At 40.3% G+C, this 21,372-nt stretch overlaps 1 protein-coding gene across 1 annotated transcript; it reads left to right on the top strand.

Moving 5' to 3' along the window:
- Nucleotides 1-4,178: 4,178 nt before the first annotated feature.
- On the top strand, nt 4,179-16,757 carry LOC134587005 (nuclear receptor subfamily 0 group B member 2-like). Its single transcript, XM_063443022.1, has 2 exons — nt 4,179-4,795; nt 15,551-16,757. The coding sequence occupies exons 1-2, from the start codon at nt 4,231-4,233 to the stop codon at nt 15,793-15,795; spliced, it is 810 nt and encodes a 269-aa protein (XP_063299092.1). The 5' UTR covers nt 4,179-4,230; the 3' UTR covers nt 15,796-16,757.
- The last annotated feature ends 4,615 nt before the right edge of the window (nt 16,758-21,372 follow it).

Raw genomic sequence — 21,372 nt, forward strand, 5'->3', positions numbered from 1 at the left:
AATGCCTTGGCAAAATCCAAATAGATCACATCCACTGCAACACCCTGATCTATACTTCTACTTACTTCTTCGTAGAACGCAATCAAGTTAGTTTGACATGACCTGTGCTTCATAAAACCGTGCTGATTTTTGCTGATAACCATATTCTTCTCAAGGAATTCTTGAATATTATCCCTTAATAACCTTTCAAATATTTTACCAGCCACAGAAGTTAAGCTCACAGGTCTATAATTTCCAGGCAAGGATTTTGAACCCTTTTTGAATATAGGAACCACATCTGCCTTCCTCCAATCCTCCGGAACACTTCCTGAAAGAAAAGAATCTTGAAAGATTAAAAACAGAGGTTCACTTATTTCTACACTTAGTTCCTTAAGTACACGTGGATGGATACCGTCAGGCCCTGTAGCTTTGTTTATATTGACTTTTTTTAGTTGCTGCAGCACATTGTCTTGAGTTAACCAATTACAATTATTCTGCAAGTTTTTAGTAGCAATCATTTGCTCATCTATTGCCATGGGTTCTTCTTTAATATATACGGAGGAGAAATAGTTATTTAGAATTCCTGCCTTTTCTTGGTCTTCATTAACTAACACTGTACAGTCTCCCCTTTATCTTCGGGCCCGACCTGTGGCCTCTAATCCTTGGAGAGCGCGCTCCCGACGGCGCAGACCGCAACAGTTCATCTCCATACAGGCGGTTAATGGGCCTGCTCTGAAGCATGTTGAAGCAAGACCTGAGTTTTCGACTCAGGCAGCACACAGGGAGTCTCTGAGGCCTCTACATCACCCTATGGCTCTCATGCCACTGGACAGGCAGACCATAGCCACCTTGGGGGACTATGCCATAACAGTCACCCAGCTGGCCCATTCTGATAAGAGTCTAGCTCCTGTTACACACTTATTCTTTCATATGCGGACAACACATACTCATGTGCTCAACACCATAATGTCAGTTAACTAAACTCATAACTCCTGAAGACAATATTGTCTATTCACTGACCTATGCTTCCAGATCTCAGCTTAGTGCACTACAGGGAGTGCAGAATTATTAGGCAAGTTGTATTTTTGAGGATTAATTTTATTATTGAACAACAACCATGTTCTCAATGAACCCAAAAAACTCATTAATATCAAAGCTGAATATTTTTGGAAGTAGTTTTTAGTTTGTTTTTAGTTATAGCTATTTTAGGGGGATATCTGTGTGTGCAGGTGACTATTACTGTGCATAATTATTAGGCAACTTAACAAAAAACAAATATATTCCCATTTCAATTATTTATTTTTACCAGTGAAACCAATATAACATCTCAACATTCACAAATATACATTTCTGACATTCAAAAACATAACAAAAACAAATCAGTGACCAATATAGCCACCTTTCTTTGCAAGGACACTCAAAAGCCTGCCATCCATGGATTCTGTCAGTGTTTCGATCTGTTCACCATCAACATTGCGTGCAGCAGCAACCACAGCCTCCCAGACACTGTTCAGAGAGGTGTACTGTTTTCCCTCCTTGTAAATCTCACATTTGATGATGGACCACAGGTTCTCAATGGGGTTCAGATCAGGTGAACAAGGAGGCCATGTCATTAGATTTTCTTCTTTTATACCCTTTCTTGCCAGCCACGCTGTGGAGTACTTGGACGCGTGTGATGGAGCATTGTCCTGCATGAAAATCATGTTTTTCTTGAAGGATGCAGACTTCTTCCTGTACCACTGCTTGAAGAAGGTGTCTTCCAGAAACTGGCAGTAGGACTGGGAGTTGAGCTTGACTCCATCCTCAACCCGAAAAGGCCCCACAAGCTTATCTTTGATGATACCAGCCCAAACCAGTACTCCACCTTCACCTTGCTGGCGTCTGAGTCGGACTGGAGCTCTCTGCCCTTTACCAATCCAGCCACGGGCCCATCCATCTGGCCCATCAAGACTCACTCTCATTTCATCAGTCCATAAAACCTTAGAAAAATCAGTCTTGAGATATTTCTTGGGCCAGTCTTGACGTTTCAGCTTGTGTGTCTTGTTCAGTGGTGGTCGTCTTTCAGCCTTTCTTACCTTGGCCATGTCTCTGAGTATTGCACACCTTGTGCTTTTGGGCACTCCAGTGATGTTGCAGCTCTGAAATATGGCCAAACTGGTGGCAAGTGGCATCTTGGCAGCTGCACGCTTGACTTTTCTCAGTTCATGGGCAGTTATTTTGCGCCTTGGTTTCTCCACACGCTTCTTGCGACCCTGTTGACTATTTTGAATAAAACGCTTGATTGTTCGATGATCACGCTTCAGAAGCTTTGCAATTTTAAGAGTGCTGCATCCCTCTGCAAGATATCTCACTATTTCTGACTTTTCTGAGCCTGTCAAGTCCTTCTTTTGACCCATTTTGCCAAAGGAAAGGAAGTTGCCTAATAATTATGCACACCTGATATAGGGTGTTGATGTCATTAGACCACACCCCTTCTCATTACAGAGATGCACATCACCTAATATGCTTAATTGGTAGTAGGCTTTCGAGCCTATACAGCTTGGAGTAAGACAACATGCATAAAGAGGATGATGTGGTCAAAATACTCATTTGCCTAATAATTCTGCACTCCCTGTATATTAACCCTGATAAGTGTTTTTGAGCTAAGCACTGTGACATATCACTGACCCAGAGGCCTCCGGGGTGTACAGCTTCTTAACCTATGCACGTCTAGTATAATTCTTGCTCACCTAGTTTAATTTCTATCAATCGCTTAGACAAGCTTACTTAACCTGACTAGAATCTACTATAGAAATTGTGCAGTATTCTCTAATGTTAACAAACTGTTACGCTGTGTTTTTATTGTATACTTGCAAATGCTGTTGGGGTACTGCAAGTTACCATATTATGTTTTCATGCACTACAAAAAATAAAGAATTATAAAAAAAAAAAAGATAATACATCTCTGAGTAGAAAACTAGTAGTGCAGCAAGGCAAAAGCTGCACAGCAGTGTTAACTTTGGCGGCAAATTTCAATTTAGTTTTAGTCATAGTCCTTTGGCTAAAAAGCCATTTTAGTTTTAGTCGTATTTTAGTCATCTGAATTGCTTTAGTTTTAGTCGACTAAATCCCAAAAGTTTCAGTCGACTAGAATTGTTTGTCGACAAAATGAAAGGATCACTATAGTGTCAGGAAAACATACCCGTTTTCCTAACACTATGTCATCCTTGGGGGACCCTCACCCTCAAGGTCCCCCTCCCGTGGCACTGAAGGGGTTAAAACCCCTTCAGCAGCTTACCTTAATCCTGCGCCGGTGACCTCTCCTCCCCCGCCGACATCAGCTCCCGAGTGGAGCCGCGGCTAGAGCCGCGCGAGCATTCTAACAGTCCATAGGAAAGCATTTCTCAATGCTTTCCTACGGACGTTCTGCACGCTGCATGTGAATTTCGCATCCAGCGTCGCAGAAGCGCCTCTAGCCTCTGAAACTGCTATGTGTACATGTGAAGGGTTAAAACCTGAGGGACCTGGCACCCAGACCACTTCATTTAGCTAAAGTGGTCTGGGTGACTATAGTGTCCCTTTAACACTGCAGCACAGGAGCAGTCATAGCTGCACATATGCAGGTGTACTTGGAATGCTTCTTTGTGGATTATCATTCAATTAGCCTGAATCATTAAAAAGTATGTCTCATAAATCATAACTTTATCAACTCTTTTTAGGGGGCCCGATAATCTAAACCATAGCTGGACTATTAGCGTTAGAAATACAGATATGTATATAGTATTGCTTTAAACAACAGAAACTTTTAAATGTATTTGCTTTCCACAAGCAAGTGCTGTCACTGTACTTCACACTGTGGTCTGTTGACTGATGCTCCAAGGTCGCTTGGGTAAAGCTATTACAGTTGGCCGCCTGATAAGTGACCTTGATATCATGGCACAGCGTTCCACCATATCTCAGTGACAAGGGATGTAAATAACACTCCGCTTATTGTTCAGTCTCTATCTGTGATCAGCTCTCTCATTCAGATCATTACAGCTTTACTGATACTGGCATCTAAACCACTCCTCGTTCAGTTGTGAATGAAAACATTCTACTAGGAATAAAGTTCAAGGTAATTTTAGCACACGGGTCACATTACTGTTAAACTTGCTAGGCATATAAAAAGATCACATCACCTACTGGTTTGGCAGAAACATTGCTTTGCTTTATGTCACACACACAGTATCAATCAGCTTCTGTGCTTTCCTCACAAGTGGCTGAAACATTACCATGGCTTGCAGGTCCGAGAGGTTGGGAAGCTGTCAGTGTAACAAAAACCCTGTGGAGAGCATCCTTTTCCGAATGCTGAACACAGATAACACACTACAGGCACATAAGAATCAACATGATAACCTCAATCACATCTGTACCATGGCTAGAGGATGCCCATGTGAGGGCAACAAAAAGGTCTTGCTGAAAAATCCTGAAGTGATTTGCAAGAAAGCATCTGAGGTGTTATTGAAGACTGTAGCGTTTATTAGAAACTTACCTTCTTTTTACCAGCTACCCCAGGAAGACCAGATCTTACTTGTACATAAGTGTTGGGCTCCACTTTTTGTATTGGGGTTTGCGCAGGAAAAAGTTGATTTTCAACTGCAAGAACTTACTGTCCCAAGCCTGTTGAAGACAATACTTCTTAATCAGCCATCTACAGCTGAATTGACAATGAAGTCTGATGCAGGAGTACCACTAATAGACGTTCAGAGAATACAAATGTTTCTCCGTAAAATCTGGAGTCTAGATATATGTACAAAAGAATATGCTTATCTAAAAGGCATGGCGTTGTTTAATCCAGGTAAGATTTTGTAAATTTATTATTACAGTTTAATTTTAAACAAAATGGCACTCGGGTAAGATTAAACGGAATGTAAATTTTTTTGATATTTTGCACCAGGAGAAACTTCCACGCCTTTCCATATTATTTTCCAGAGAATATGTGCTCATTAATGTTTGTGTTTTAGTATCCCAATTAAGTAGCCAACTTTGGTCAGCTGGACTGGCTCTGGAACATTGTAGTGGAGAACTCATGTTAGGCAAGCTGTTAACCAATAAGCTTCAAAGCTGGTTTGGGTCTGCAGCTAAACTATGGTAGAAAATCAGGTTCCAGTAAGTTCACAATTTTTTGATTATTATTATTATTATTTTATTATTTATATAGCGTCATCAGATTCCGTAGCGCTTATTCAGTGTTCTGTTACCTGGGGCAGTGCACAATATGAATTGACACTAAACTCGCCAGTGGCTTTGGTGGAGAGTGACCCCTTGAAGTTGAACTACTGAAAAAGTCCATATTGAAACCTTAATACATTTAGGTTAAAAAAAGAATGGATTTAGAAACAATACTAATAATAATTTACAATCGTAAAATATATATATAAACACTTTTGTTAATAAGGCATTCCTAAAATGGGATACTGCACAGGTAAAAATATTTTCGACATATGTGTAGGTATTTGTAGACATTGTTACATCGAACAATAACCAAATAACAATATAAAATCTTACAATTTTAAGGATATATCCTAAAAAGCTGCACATCGCTATCGCTGAAAATATACAATAACAGAATAGGTTTACCAGTGAATAAAGAGGCAATTTACCAAATTAATGGGTTAATGGGTTACTAATTTGAGAACAGTCAATTTTATAGCTCAGAAGAATGTTAACTGCTAACAATTCCCTTCAAAGAAATATTGTCCTGTCTAAGAACCTCCCCTCCATATGAAGTATCCAGACGCTGAGTTAAAACAAAATGACAGATCACCATTTGCTAGATACTGTATTCCATATTCTGACGATGGGAATTAACATTTTATATACTGGCCTATAAATTGACACATTCTAATGTTGTTCCATATTGTTTTACATAATGCAAAGTAGTGTTGGTTTTCATTTATGTGCTAATTTGTATGACATTCTATTCTATTTTATATTTTGTTACTAATTGCTCACTGTTTAAAATGGTATGAATAGGAGAATCAACTGACAGTATCAAGGTATTTACTTTCACTGATAAACTGACCACTTTTGTGCTTTATATTGAACTATGTGATCCCACTATACATTGAAAGACTCCAAAACATAAAGCATAATTTCTATGGTTTAGTTCAATTAACTGTTCTACTAACACTGTTATTAAAGTAAAATTGGGCATATACACCACATAGTGTGAAATGCTCATATTGTATATGCAAGCCTGCCTTTTATTACTATACAATTATAAGGCCTTGAAATTTCATAAGTGCAATTTAAATAACTATAGAGTACACTCTAGCAAGAAGGTAAACAAGACACTGATATTTCACCAAATGTCCCATGTTGAGTTGCAAAACAACAAGGGTTGCTGGGAGGGATGCTGTGATAACACAGTCTCTGTGGAGCCTGGGACCTGTGAGAGCTTCTATGGCAGTGATGGCGAATCTTTTTGAGCCCGAGTGCCAAAACCGCAATACATGCCAACTTTTTTCCCTCAAAGTGCCAACATGGCAATTAAACCTGAATTCTGAGGTTTAAGTTTAGAAAAAAACAACTCATACAGTTGTCCCAACTAATTATCCTCTTCTCTCCCCCCAGCATCTTCCCTTCTCTACCCACAGCATATCCTCCTCCTCTCCCCTTCTACCCACAGCATCTCCTTCTCCTCTCCCCAGATTCTCCTCCTCCTCTCCCCCAGATTCTCCTCCTCTCCCCCCGATCCTCCTCCTCCTCCTCTCCCCCAGTCTCCTCCTCCTCCTCTCCCCCAGCATCTCCTTTTCTCTCCCCCAGATTCTCATCTTCCTCTTCCCCAGCATCTCCTCTTTTCCCTTTCTTCCCCAGCATCTCCTCTTTTCCCTTTCTCCCCCAGCATCTCCTCTTCCTCTCCCCCAGATTCTCCTCTTCTCTCCACCCAGCGTCTCCTCTTCTCTCCACCCAGCATCCTCCTCCTCTCCCCCAACATCTCCTCCTCCTCTCTCCCCCAACATCTCCTCCTCTTCTCTCCCCAGATTCTCCTCTTCCTCTACCCTTCTCCCCAGCATCTCCTCCTCCTCCTCCTCTCCCCAGCATCTCCTCATCCTCTTCTCCCCCAGTATCTCCTCCTCCTCTCCCCCAGATTCTCCTCCTGTTCTCTCCACCCAGCATCTCCGCTTCTCTCCACCCAGCATCTCCTCTTCCTCTTTCCCTGGTTCTACTCTTCCTCTCCCTTTCTCCCCCCCCCGCATCTCCTCCTCCTCTCCCCCAGATTTTCCTCCTTCTCTCCTCCAGCTTCTCCTCTTCTCTCCACCCAGCATCTCCTCCTCTCTCCCCCAGCATCTCCTCTTATCTCCACCAGCATCTCCAATTCTCTCCACCCAGCATCTTCTCTTCTCTCCCCCCCAGCATCTCCTCTTCTCTCCACCCAGCATCTCCAATTCTCTCCACCCAGCATCTTCTCTTCTCTCCCCCAGCATCTCCTTTTCTCTCCACCCAGCATCTCCTCCTCTCCCCCAGATTCTCCTCTCCACGCAGCATCTCCTCTTCTCTCCCCCAGATTTTTCTCTTCTCTCCCCTCAGCATCTTCCCTTCACTACCCCAGCATACCCCCCTCACTTAGTATATCCCCCTCTCCCTCCCAGCATTTAAATAATGTTTCTTTTTTTTTTTTGGTGCACGTGGGGGTGGGGTTTTGAAGTCCACCCAGGCTGTGAGGGGGTGTGGGCGCGAGGGAGCACTGATTTACGTGCTGTTCCAGCACTGCTCCCTCCGCTGATGCCGCTGGGAAACAGGAAATGACTTCAATCAGGTGGCGGCGCCCAAAAAATGATATTAATTGAATATTTATTTACAGTGTGTGTATATAATGAATGCAGTGTATGTCTGTATATAAAGCAGTGTGTTTGTATGAATGCGGTGTGTGTGTGTGTGTATGAGTGCAGTGTGTGTGTATGAATACAGTGTGTGTTTGTATTAGTGCAGTGTGTATGTATGAATGCAGTGTGTGTGTGTATGAGTGACGTGTGTGTGTGTATGAATGCAGTGTGTGTGTATGAATGCGGTGTGTGTGTATGAATGCAGTGTGTGTGTGTATGAATGCAGTGTGTGTGTGTGTATGAATGCAGTGTGTGTGTATATAATGCACTGTGTGTGTATGAATGCAGTGTGTGTGTATGAATGCAGTGTGTGTGTGTATGAATGTAGTGTGTATGTGTATGAATGCAGTGTGTGTGTATGAATGTAGTGTGTGTGTGTATGAATGCAGTGTGTGTGTGATGCAGAGTGTGTTTGTGTGTGTGTGATGCAGAGCCTTGGTGGGGGGTGGGCATTTTCATTATTTTTTAAAAAATTATTATTAATATTTTAATATTATTTTTTTTACATATATATTATATTTTATATTATTATAATTTTTTTAATATTATTAATATATTATTTATATTTTATTTTATTATTTAAATTTGTATTTATATTTTTTTGTCCCCACTCCCTGCTTGTTAGCTGGCCAGGGAGGGGGGCTCTCATTCCCTGGTGGTCCAGTGGCATTGGCAGTTCAGTGGAGGGGGCTGGCAGAGAGCTGTAACTTACCTTTCCTGCAGCTCCTGTCAGCTCCCTTCTCTCACCTCCGGTCCGGTCAGCTCCCTCTGCAAGTCTCGCGGTCTGAGTGCCGCGCGGAGCGTGACCCCGCGGCTCTCGCGAGACTTGCAGTGGGGAGCTGACCGGACCGGAGGTGAGAGAAGGAAGCTGACAGGAGCTGCAGGAAAGGTAAGTTACAGCTCTCTGCCAGCCCCCTCCACTGAACTGCCAATGCCACTGGACCACCAGGGAATGGCTGCAGGAAAGGTAAGTAAACGCACTCTGCTAGCACCCAACAGGACCGCCGGCTTGTTATGAGCCCGGCGGTCCTTGTCTGTATTATGGCAATGTAAATTGCCATAATACAGACATTAACTCGAGTATAAGACGAGTGGGGGTTTTTCAGCACAAAAAATGTGCTGAAAAACTCGTCTTATACTCGAGTATAGACGGTATATCATTTAAATGTGGTGTATTTTTATTAACACAATCTTTCTTCCCTACAATGCAGTTTCTCCTTTTACATAGTTATACCTTCTTTTTTAGACTGTAAACACATTGGTCATTTCCTGTTTCTGTATCCATAAGTACTAATGTTTCACTGATGCACTCTATAGTTCTCTAAGACTATAAGAGATTTTTTTTTAAGTACAAATACAAAAATACTAATAATTACAATATATATGTTCCTGTCAAAATCTATAATAGGTTGTCTCATTTGTTGTTAACGTTCCCTTAAAGGACCACTATAGGCACCCAGCGCTGTGTAATTTGTTGGTGCTATTTAAATGACAGTAATAACTATAATTATTAATATACATTAGATTACACAATCTGACAATTTTTTCAACTGCTTTTTATTTTCAAACTCTGTACTATACTGCCGTTGAAGTTATTTGTGTAATTATTTTCAATAATGAAGGGTAATAATGTACAGATTATCTCTGGGCAGTTCAAGGCCTTAATCTCAGGTTGAAGCAGACATACATGGTAAGTGATGCCTCCCTTGCAGCACCTGCCACCATTAAATTGCAATGCCCATTAATATTGGGTATGTATTTCCCAGTGTTGTCGTTACAGTAAAGTCCTCCCCTAAACACTACACTAAACATTAATCCCCACACTACCCTAATATATTTATGCTAACGTGAAAATATCATGTGAAACAAAAAAAACCCATACATAACTACGTGTATTGGGAAAACACTCTCTTGGGTATCTAAAGAAGTTTATAAATAAAATTCTATCTCCACCGTTGTTCTGCCAGCATATTACTATTGGGAGTGGAGCTGAACTAATGGCAGTAATTGCAGATGTAACTCTTACCAATACCAGACAGACCAGGACATACAGAATGTCCCATGCTGCCCTAAAATTAAAGTAACCCCATCTGTACCTTTTCACTAGCCTCAGAGGCATAACTAGAAACCACCGGCCCCCCATGTGTCTCATTTACCCAGCCCCTATACGTGTCTCATTCCCCCCGCCACCACCCCAGCCCCTCCATGTGTCTCATCACCCCCCACACCTCCTCGGCTACACTACATACAGAGACCGGCAAGAAGGGAGCGCTGTGCTGTGAACCATCTCAATATTCCTCTAGTTTTAAACCTGCAAGTTAAAACATTCCCGTTCTGAAGGAATTTCCGCAGAAACAGCAGAGTAAAACTTGACTATTTCAATCAGGTCTCATAGAGACCTACCAAAAGATAGATCCCCACATGTTGTAGAACTACAATGCCCATTATGCTTTGCATGTGTTTAACACTGATGGGAAGGCTAGTACCAGGTTACTCCACACACTATAACCTCTTTATTGCACTTTAAGCAATGAATGAAGTTCAGCACTGACATGGGCCAGACTGGCCCACCAGGAAAGCAGGAAATTTTTCAGTGGGCTGCTATGGAAGTCTTAACCCCTTAAAGGACCACTCTAGTGCCAGGAAAACATACTCGTTTTCCTGGCACTAGAGTGCCCTGAGGGTGCCCCCACCCTCAGGGACCCCCTCCCGCCCGGCTCTGGAAAGGGGAAAAGGGTTAAAACTTACCTTTTTCCAGCGGTGGGCGGAGAGCTCTCCTCCTCCGATCCTTCTCTTCTCCTCCCCGTCGGCTGAATGCGCACGCGCGGCAAGAGCTGCGCGCGCATTCAGCCGGTCACATAGGAAAAGCATTCATAATGCTTTCCTATGGACGCTTGCGTGCTCTCACTGTGATTTTTACAGTGAGAATCACGCAAGCGCCTCTAGCGGCTGTCAATGAGACAGCCACTAGAGGAAATAGGGGAAGGCTTAACCCATTCACAAATCTCTGAAACTGCTATGTTTATGAAAAAATGGGTTAAACCTAGAAGGACCTGGCACCCAGACCACTTCATTAAGCTGAAGTGGTCTGGGTGCCTAGAGTGGTCCTTTAACCCCTTAAGGACACATGACGTGTGTGACATGTCATGATTCCCTTTTATTCCAGAAGTTTGGTCCTTAACCTCTTAAGGACACATGACATGTGTGACATGTCATGATTCCCTTTTATTCCAGAAGTTTGGTCCTTAAGGGGTTAAGGGGTTAAAAACTAATTATTGAATTTATACCCAACTTCGTATGGGGTGTAAGCTATTGGCAGAACATATATATACACACCTCAGAAGATATGGAGCAGTATTTCAAAGAAAACAATCATGTGCACAGTTATATTGTTACATTAGTTTGGAAGAATCAGTGTATGTGGGAGTATCAAAGCAGAAAGGCAGTGAGAAGAGTTAAATAACATACATGATAATTTGGTTTTGCAGATATGAGCAATTTAATTTTATAATCACCTTGAAAGACCTTGGAGTGAAGGAGACTGGTAGAGCCAGGAGTTTTCTTTTTATCTTAGTTCAACCAGGACAGTCATAAAATGCATTTTGTTTATTATGCGTAGTTTCCTATCTTATGTACTGAATGAACTGTTTGATTTGATCTTGGAGTTTCTTTTCACATGCAAATTAACACATGATTGATGATGATGTTGATGATGATGCTTTGGTATCTGACCACATAGTTAATTTTATTAAGCTTTATTACTTAAAGATTTACATTTCCAATATGTTTCTCCAGTTAGTATATGTTTTATATTTCAGGGCATTTCCCATTGCTCCCCAGTTTTAAAGGAGCACTCTAATCAGACCCTGTATGAGGTATTCCACAGAGCTAACAGAAGTGGCAGACATACTAGACTAGAGCGCACCTGCTTTTAAATCCCCTGGCTGTGTTACTCTAGCTGCTCCCGGCTAGGTCTTCTCATTGAGTTGTACTTCATTCTCAGTGAGAAACCTCTGATTAAAAGGAATGGCTAGCAACAGCTAAAAATACTGGATTTGCAGGTTTTGCAAGGTACCTTTTCAAATACACCCAAACATACAAAATAAAATAGATGCATGTTTTTTTTTAAGTGTTATTATACCAGATAGCGAAAAATATATTTTTTAGTTTTCAGTGGAGTGTTTCTCAATCAAAGGTTCTCTATCAAATTTTCACATAAAATCTCAACACCCTAAGACTTAAAATATCTTTAAAGGGGTACTATAGTCGTCAGAACAGTTAAAGCGTAATGTAGTGGTTCTGGTGTCTATAGCCTGACTGTGAACTTTTCAAGTTAAACGCTGCCTTTTCAGAGGGTTTACATTGTATCCTAGTTACACCTCTAGTGGCAGTCACTCAATTTTTTCCTTGGTCAGTGCAGCACTGGCATTCAGTTTCTCCATGATCTGCATTGATTCAGAACATATTTATGAGATGCTGACTGGTGCAGTGTTTTGCCGTAATAGCCTCCCAATGCTTTCCGATGGGAAATTTTAATTGGCTGAGATCATCAAAATTGATTATCTTAGCCACGTGGGGGGTGAGACCAGTGTGGCGTGGGGAAAGGATTAGTAATGTCAACGTTTCATAGCAATCTAGTGGGGGCAGGGACCTAAATATCCACACAGTCACAATAGTGTCAGGAATACATGTTCCTTTAAAGGAGGGGTGCCCAAAAAGTAGATCCCCAGATGTTTTAAAACTACAGCTTCCATGATGCTTTGTCATTGTAAAGGCATTCAAATGGGAGTTGTAGTTCTACAGCTTCTGGGGATCTACCTTTTTGGCACTCCTGCTTTAAAAGCAAAACTATGGGCATCAACACAACGTTTAACACAATTTATTTGGCCTCATTAATATGTCATATTGTATCCATTCTCAAATCTAGCCCACAGAGTTGCTTAGCGTGGACAGGGTCAAAGTCTTATCTTTCTAAGCAACAGTTGTGTATTGGCTTAAAGAGACACTCCAATACTATAGCACCCTACAGTGGCTAAGTGCTATGAGTGCTCCAACATTGTACATAGCTCTGTCGAAAGTAGAAACGGCCAGTACCTGACACACACCAGGCAAGAAGTCAAACAGTTCTAAAATGGTTACATTGTTTGACTAGGGCTCCAGGTCAAGGCTTGTGCCCATGAACAGGCCCATTAATTTGCTCTTGCTTTGTGCAGAGAGAATTAAGTATGGAAACCTAGTAGGGATGTAGAAGAACAGAACTTGTGTGGACTGGCTCTAAATGGAATTAGTTAGTTGGTTAAGCTGACTTTGCACACTGTGCAAATGTTGCTGTTTTGGCCTCTCTGTTTTGGTCCCCTTTCTTCTACACTCACTACATCTACATTATCTCTGTCCCAGACTGCATACCAGGAGCTTCTGCCTGTTAGTAAGGAGAGGAGTGGTCAAGTGAGTGCTGGGCGACATCAGAGAACTGTCCCAGAAAGCGTAGAGCATGCACATCATTAGATGTGTTCACGCCAAGCTCAGGGTGCTGAAACGATATCTGTATAGTTCATCTTTAGTTGGCCGGCCTATGTGATTGGCGGGAGGCGTGATGTATATTCACAACAGGCTGACCTTTCAATTCTTTACTCAGACCCACTCCCTTTCTGGGCAGCTCAACCTCTTTGGGTGTCACAGTGACGGCATTTGCATCACTGGCCCATCTCCTTTTGTTCCACCCATAGACGTCCTGCTTCAATGTTGAGGGATATGGTTTTGGTTGAGAGCAGGGCCGGTGCTAGGATTTTTAGTTACACAGGCGAAGATGCATTTTGGCGCCCTTACCCTCCTTTAACCCCTTAAGGACACATGACATGTCTGACATGTCATGATTCCCTTTTATTCCAGAAGTTTGGTCCTTAAGGGGTTAAAAATAAAAATAAAAAAATGCATCTTTACCTGTGTGTATTTCCTCCCAAGCTACAGCCATCATTTTTTAGTCACACAGTCAAAGTCATACAGGTACACTGTCATACAAACACAGAAATAATCATACAGAGACATACAGACACAGAGACATACATGCATACAGAGACATGAAGACATATAAAGGCATGCATACATACAGAGGCATACAGGCATACAGAAACATACATACAAAGACATACAGAAACATACATACAAAGACATACAGGCACATACATACATACATACAGAGACATACAGGCATACAGGCATGCAGGCATACATACATAAAGGCATACAAAGACATGCATGCATACAGAGACATACCGCCATACAGACACATAAATATATACAGGCATACAGAAACATACATACAAAGACATACAGGCATACATATACATACATATGTACATACAGGCATACAGAAACATACATACAAGACATACAGGCATACATACCCATACAAACATACATACATACATACAGAGGCAAACCGTCATACAGACACATACATACATACAGAAACATGCATACAAAGACATACAGGCACATACATACATACATACAAAGACATACAGGCATACAGGCATGCAGGCATACATACATACAGGCATACAAAGACATGCATGCATACAGAGACATACCGCCATACAGACACATAAATATATACAGGCATACAGAAACATACATACATACATACATACATACATACAGAGGCAAACCGTCATACAGACACATACATACATACAGAAAGATGCATACAAAGACATACAGAGACACACAGACACATCCATCCATCCGTACATACAGAGACATAAAGGCACACAGTTACACACATGCATACAGAGACATATATACAGACATTCAGAGACAAACATACATACATACATGCATGCATACAGATAGATACATACATACATACATACATGGATACAGAGAAATACATACATACAGTGACATACAGAGACATACAGACAGACATACATACATACATACATACAGAGACATACATACATAGACATACAGAGACAGACATCCATACATACAGAGACAGACATGCATAGACATACAGAGACAGACATACATAGACATACAGAGACATACATACATACATCAGTTCAATCTTGTCCCCTGGGTGCATGCTCTCTGGCTCCGTGGAGTCCTGTCCTGCAGCCCAGCCCCATCACTGGGCACCAGCCGCGCTGTGTGGTACACAGGGAGCAGGGATATGATGTCATTCATATCCCCGCCCCCTCCACACAGCCTGCTGCAGTCGGCAGACACCAGTGTAGGAGGTGGGCGGGCCAAGGCTGGGCTCCGCGGGCGGGAAGATCTGGGCTGCGCTCGGCCACGCTACAAATAGTAAGCGGCTGGAGGGGAGCGCAGTGCGCTTCCCTCCTTCCCGTCAGCCTGATGTTGCGCTCCCAGGGCTGGTGCGCCCTAAGGCGGCCGCCTGGGTCGCCTTATGGTAGCGCCGGCCCTGGTTGAGAGATGACATCAAGAAATTAGCATCGGGTATGTGTATTCTTATAAATGCATCCAGTGAGTTTCCTCCAGCACCACCTCCTCCAGACATGATATTTAGGAGGTATGGCTGTTTTAGTGTTATCCATTAATAAGATTCAGTAGTTAGGCCCATCATTATGATCTTCACCAGACTTAATCCAGAACTGTTAGTCAAAGTGGGAGGAGTGGAATTATAATCAGTGCTAAAGATATATTTTTATTCTTTTTGCATTCTGTGTTAATAGCTGTTTCTTTTTGCCTTTTCTCTACAGGGATTGATGGTATGCGATTCCCTCAATATGTTCAGACTCTGCAGCTGGAAGCCCAGCGTACTCTCATGGAGTTCACATCAATGATGCACAGTACATCACATTCTCGTTTGATGTGGATACTGGAAGCACTAGACATTTTAAAATTAGTTGACCCCAAAGTTATTACAGAACTGTTTTTCAGGCCAATCTCAGGAGAAATCAATTTGGAAGAACTCTTACTTGAAACCTTATACATTAAATATTAGAAAATGATAAGGGAAACATGAAACCAGAGATTCTTTGTTACTCAATATTAAACTTTGAATTTCATTGAAGACCTTCAGGAACACTGTCTTTAGTAAAGCACTTTGTATTCTTAAAGGCTTTGTGAAAATAAATAAGCACTTCATAGACTTATAATTCGAAAAAATAATATGGAAAATGTACAAAAGTTGGATTTGTTTGAAGAAAAAAAAAAAAAGCGAAAAGTTTGCTGCTGTAAATTAATCCTGTTCTTACAATATTTTACCAAATATGAACACGAGCATATATAAAATCTAGTTCACCACTGGATGGAAATGGAAAAATGCATGACCCTATAAAACAGTGATTTAACCATTGTGGATATTTGTTCAGTTGAATGTATGGTCCTGTACATATTTATCACATCTTTTATTGTCAACCTTTTTTTTTTTTTTTTAAATTGCAACACAACTGGATATTATTATTACTATCAAGGTTAATCACTACAGTGAGAAGTCAAAGTAAATTTCAAACTTAGGGTCATTATTATTTTTATTATTTTATTTATATAGCGCCATCAGATTCCATAACGCTGTACAATGGGTTAATAGCCAAACTGGAAAAATTCCCTATGCCAGCTATGTTTTTAGTTTGGCTACTCGGCCTTAAATTTTAAATTCACTTTGAATTCTCACCTTAGTAAATAATCCTGTATGATATTTCTGTTTCCAATATGCACAACAGTATGGTAAAAATAGGCAATATAGCATGTGATTCAAAGAGGTGTCAAATACATGACTAATGTTTCGAAAAATGCACATATGAAACATTTTAATAAATAATTTACTGCTTACCAATTGCTTATATTTACAACCGCATAGACAAAATTTAGATGAAAAGATTTATTCACTGAACAGCATATTGTGGTGAATTATAAACCAAATTTATGAATACTCTGAAATAGCTTAGATGACATTTTCTAACAATGGCCTTGATATCATTTTTTAAGATACATTTTTCAGTTTATTTAAAATTTTTAGGTAAACTTGTAAAATTATCTTTTCAAAATATTAAAATATCAAAAATATATCATATACAAAAAATATATATATATCATAGCATATTAAAATATGAAAACATTTAAAACATGTATCCAAAATATTAAAGGGATACTGTGGGCACCTAAACAATGAAGCAGTTTTAGTGTATAGATCATGCTTCTCAGGTTTCTCAAGTCAAATAATTTTGTTTCTGTTTATGCAGCCATTGTCACACCTCCCCTGGCTCTGATTGACACAGTCTGCACACTGTTTTCACTTTCAATCAGATGTAATTTACCTTAAACAATTGTATCTCTTGCTCTGTAAATTGAATTTTTATCACATACAAGAGGCTCTTGCAGGGTCTAGCAAGCTATTAACATAGCAGGGGATAAGAAAATCGAAATTAAACAGAACTTGCAATAAAGGAAGGAGAAACATTAGCTGACACTTTACAGGAAGTGTTTATGAAGACTGTGCAAGTCACATCAAGGGAGGTGTGACTAGGGTTCATAAACAAAGTCATTTAACTCCTAAATGGCAGGGAATTGAGCAGTGAGATTGCAGGGGCATAATCTATACACCAAAACTGTTTCATTAAGCTAAAGTTGTTTTGGGGACTATAGTGTCCCTTTAAATACTTTCAAATGCTTTTCTGAAAATATTAAATCAAGGCCTATATTCCAAGTTAGTTATTTTGGAATGAATTTAGAAAAAAAAAACACGATTTTTTTTTTCCCAGTGAATAAATCTCTAAACATTTTTATGAATTATATGTTCATGTTCATTTTGTTATAGTGTTCATTTAACTTGGAATTTTTATTGTAAATCACATAAATAATCTCACCACTTTGTTTTAGTTCAATTCATTTCTAACTTGTCCACTGTTTTTTTTAATATGAAATTGTTATTTTTTTTTGGTACAATACTAACTGCACTGGAAAGGCATGTCTTCTGCATAATTTAAAGTTTACATAGTCAGCAAAAGTTCACCTCGCTAAGAATGCTTTTACTTTATTTTAATATCGTACTGAATCAAAATGGTTGTTTGTTTGAAAATGCTGTGTATTTATTTTTTGCAGATATTGTTTCAGTGAGAAAATAAAAAGACATTCTTTTAAGAGCAGTGTTTCTGTTTCTTCAGTTTATAAAATAAAATAAAATAAAAATGTATTTTCGTATATAAAAATGACATTCATTCATTTGTAACTGCCTTTTTTGCACTTCCTAAATATCAATAATGATCTTGACGCTCTGCTTTTAGAACATATGGTGGGATACTTGTCCAAAGACAATTGTATTGCACATTTACTAAGCAAACATAATTTCTTGGACTACTTGGAATTTATCAAAGTAAAAATATGGCTTATATTAATAGTAATACAATATACATTATTTAAAAGTTGGCTACTGCCTATTATACATTATTGCAAAAGAACATACAGAATATTGACCCAAATTGCATTTTTTCTCCAACAGATGGAGTATTTTTCTACCTAGATGAAACCATTATAAGTACTCGAGAAAACAGTCATGCATTTGATTGAGAAATTAGTGCTACCCAGGGGTCAATAGTCCCGAATTGCTGGAACCCCAGGTTTTCTGAAAGCATGGCTCTATCCCTAGCTGTTTGCAGATAAATAACTGTTCTCTAGTGGATGACAATTATTTGCTACTTAGGTCCTTCTGGCAGATACCCCGTCCCTTAACCCCTTCTTTTGCAACAGCAGATTGTGAGAAGACCCGTTACTAGAGAAGAACCATTACTCTTACCCTTGTGTGCCTTGCAACAGTAGAGACATATCTCGCTCTATAGGGCTTCAAAGGAGGCCCTCTTGCCAAATGATGACTGTAATAGATAAATATTCCCTTCTGTCTGCTTAAGCTCAGTACCAGGGGCTTCAGCCCAAAGGAAAACTTGATTATCTTTACACCATCATAGAGCTTTTGAAATATTACAACATATCCCTTCCTGTCTACCCATGAAAGACATGCTTCCGATGCTCTCTAGGATCTCAGTGGAATCCATTGCTGTAAACAAGCACATCCTGCACAGCCGAGTCTTTACTACAATCCCACCACGCTACCTATTAGAATGGCGTGCACCAAAGCTCTTTTCACTAGCATCCCCCTAAGTAGCCTGACAAAGCAATATATTACGGATTTATTATTATTTTTTTAAATAAAAGGTGGGTCTTTTGAAAAGCAGCTGCCTGATGTAAAACTAAAAGAACACTGAGATACTGATGCCCCTCCACACGCCACATAGATCCAGAGCGAAATACCCCCACACCTGGAGCTTCAGTCCCCCAAGTCCCTCCCTAATAAAATCAAAGGGTTGATGGGAAGAAGAATATATATATATATACATATATCTTGTGCTCAATCTTGTAAGTTGCATAATTGGCCCAATCAGCACACTTATAATGTATGTATATATATATATATATATATATATATATATACATATATATATATATATATATACATACATATATATATATATATATATATATATATACATACATTATAAGTGTGCTGATTGGGCCAATTATGCAACTTACAAGATTTTATATATAAAATACAAAGTTAAACAAAAATCTGCACACCAGTCAAGCCATAAGACTTTTCCTAAGTTATGTTTCAAAGCTGTTGAATACAGAAAACACAGACTCAAAGGAATCCATGTTTAAAATGGAATGAGGCAAAAATGTGATTCTTTGTTAAACTTATTTGCATATGCCCACCCAGAGTCCTTTGCAGTAGTAACATCACTGCAGATTTGTGATTTCTGTGGGGAAAGCAAGTCTTATGGCTTGACTTGTGTGCAGATTTTTGTTTAACATTGTATTAACTATCAACACACTTTAGGTGGAAGGGGTTTTCAATTACAAATTTTCCCCACCATAACCTTTTTGGTTTTTGAGATAGATAGATAGATAGATAGATAAAGCAAACAAACAATTGATGTTTGAAGACCTGTGAGTGCATCATTGTTTGTTTGCTTTCTACATATTTAACGTTGACGAATTGCACCCAGGAAAGTATCAACATTTTTGCCAGTGAAAGGTGGAGTGCCAAGTTATTTTTTTAGATATATACATATTAGGGATGCACCGAAATGTCGGCGTCCGAAAACGGCAGCCTATCCCATTTCGGCTGACAACGGCTCAAATCTGCCGAAAATCGGGCATAGTGACTTGTCAGGTCCTCCGAGGACCCAACATTGGGAGGGGGCCCGGCAGCTTGCCCTATGTGCTACTGGGTGTGAGGGAGAGAGTCAGTACAGTCAGCAACTCCGCCAGGTGTGAGCTGCAGACTGTGCTGTAACATTTAAACCACTGCACGTCTAAAACCCTATCAGTTCCCTCACTCGGTCGCTCTCAAGCCGCCTCCTGGAACCACTGCAATTTATCACTGCTGCTGTCCGAGTTCTGCGCTCTGCTCCTGGGCGCCGCCATCTTGCAGCCGGGTCACGAGTCTGTGACAGGACCGCGCACTGCCGCTGCGCTACTGTGTACCCAGAAGTGAGGAAGTGACGTGTGAGCAGTGGGAAAGCCTGTGGCAACATACAGTCACACCGCGAGCGGTAAGTTACAGCCCGGCTGCAGGACAGCTCATAAATTAAATACATTTTATTCTGCCCGTATCTGTCAATCTGCCTAAACTGGTGATGAAGTGCTTTGTCCTAGTACCCAGTCCACGCCTGCATTTCTAAATCTGCTGAGTGCTGATAGATTTCAAAATGACCAGATCCTTGGGAGTTGGGACCTATTTTTTGCTGGGCAGTTCTTCAAAATGCAGGACTGTCTGAGCAAATTCGGAACTGTTGGCACCTATGTTTGCCACTTCCTGGGGGTTTATTATTAATCTGTATTCCCCTTCAATCCCTCATCAACTGGCCAGACAGTGTGCTCCTCACCGTGTGTACTGATGTATATACCATCAGTGACATATGGTATCTGTCATGTTGTAGTTGTACACAGATTAACGGGCATTAAATAAATTTAATAGAAAATCATCATCATTTAATACAATCTAAAGTGAATTGGAATCTAAATAGCACAAATAAATCATTAGATAAAGGGAAAAAAATATTTTCAAAGCATTTGTGGAAAAAAGTCATTTTCGGTTTTGGTTTTCAGCCAAGGGCATCCTGAAGTTTCGGCCCATAATTTTCATTTCGGTGCATCCCTAATAGTAATATATATATATATATGCAGGTTCTAAGTATACAATTTATATAATTCACAAGATTATAAATACATTCATATTTTGTGGCGAGACCAACCTCGCCACTGGGCCCTGGAGAAGCCTGTTTGCCCGCCTCCTACCTGTTGACTATGGCCCCTGGGTTATTTGGGGCATATTGTATTTTATTGTGCGACTGCTGGCCCTTTAAGCACAGTGAATGGTATTTTATTGTACTGCTGCTGGCCCTTTAAGAACTGTCTGGGGACATATTGAGACTTTGGGTAACAATACCCTTTAAGACTATGGCCCCTGAAAATGAATGGACTTTTATTCGGTGTGTATGGCCCTTTAAGATCCGTCTGGGGA

Source organism: Pelobates fuscus, chromosome 2, assembly GCF_036172605.1.
Source record: "Pelobates fuscus isolate aPelFus1 chromosome 2, aPelFus1.pri, whole genome shotgun sequence".
Taxonomy (NCBI): domain Eukaryota; kingdom Metazoa; phylum Chordata; class Amphibia; order Anura; family Pelobatidae; genus Pelobates; species Pelobates fuscus.

Bases quoted from the DNA above. Each gene is read 5' to 3' on its own strand.
- LOC134587005 (XM_063443022.1), top strand. From the start codon at position 4,231: ATGGCTTGCAGGTCCGAGAGGTTGGGAAGCTGTCAGTGTAACAAAAAC. The intron at 4,796-15,550 runs GTAAGATTTTGT...TTTTCTCTACAG, and splicing joins CATGGCGTTGTTTAATCCAG to GGATTGATGGTATGCGATTC.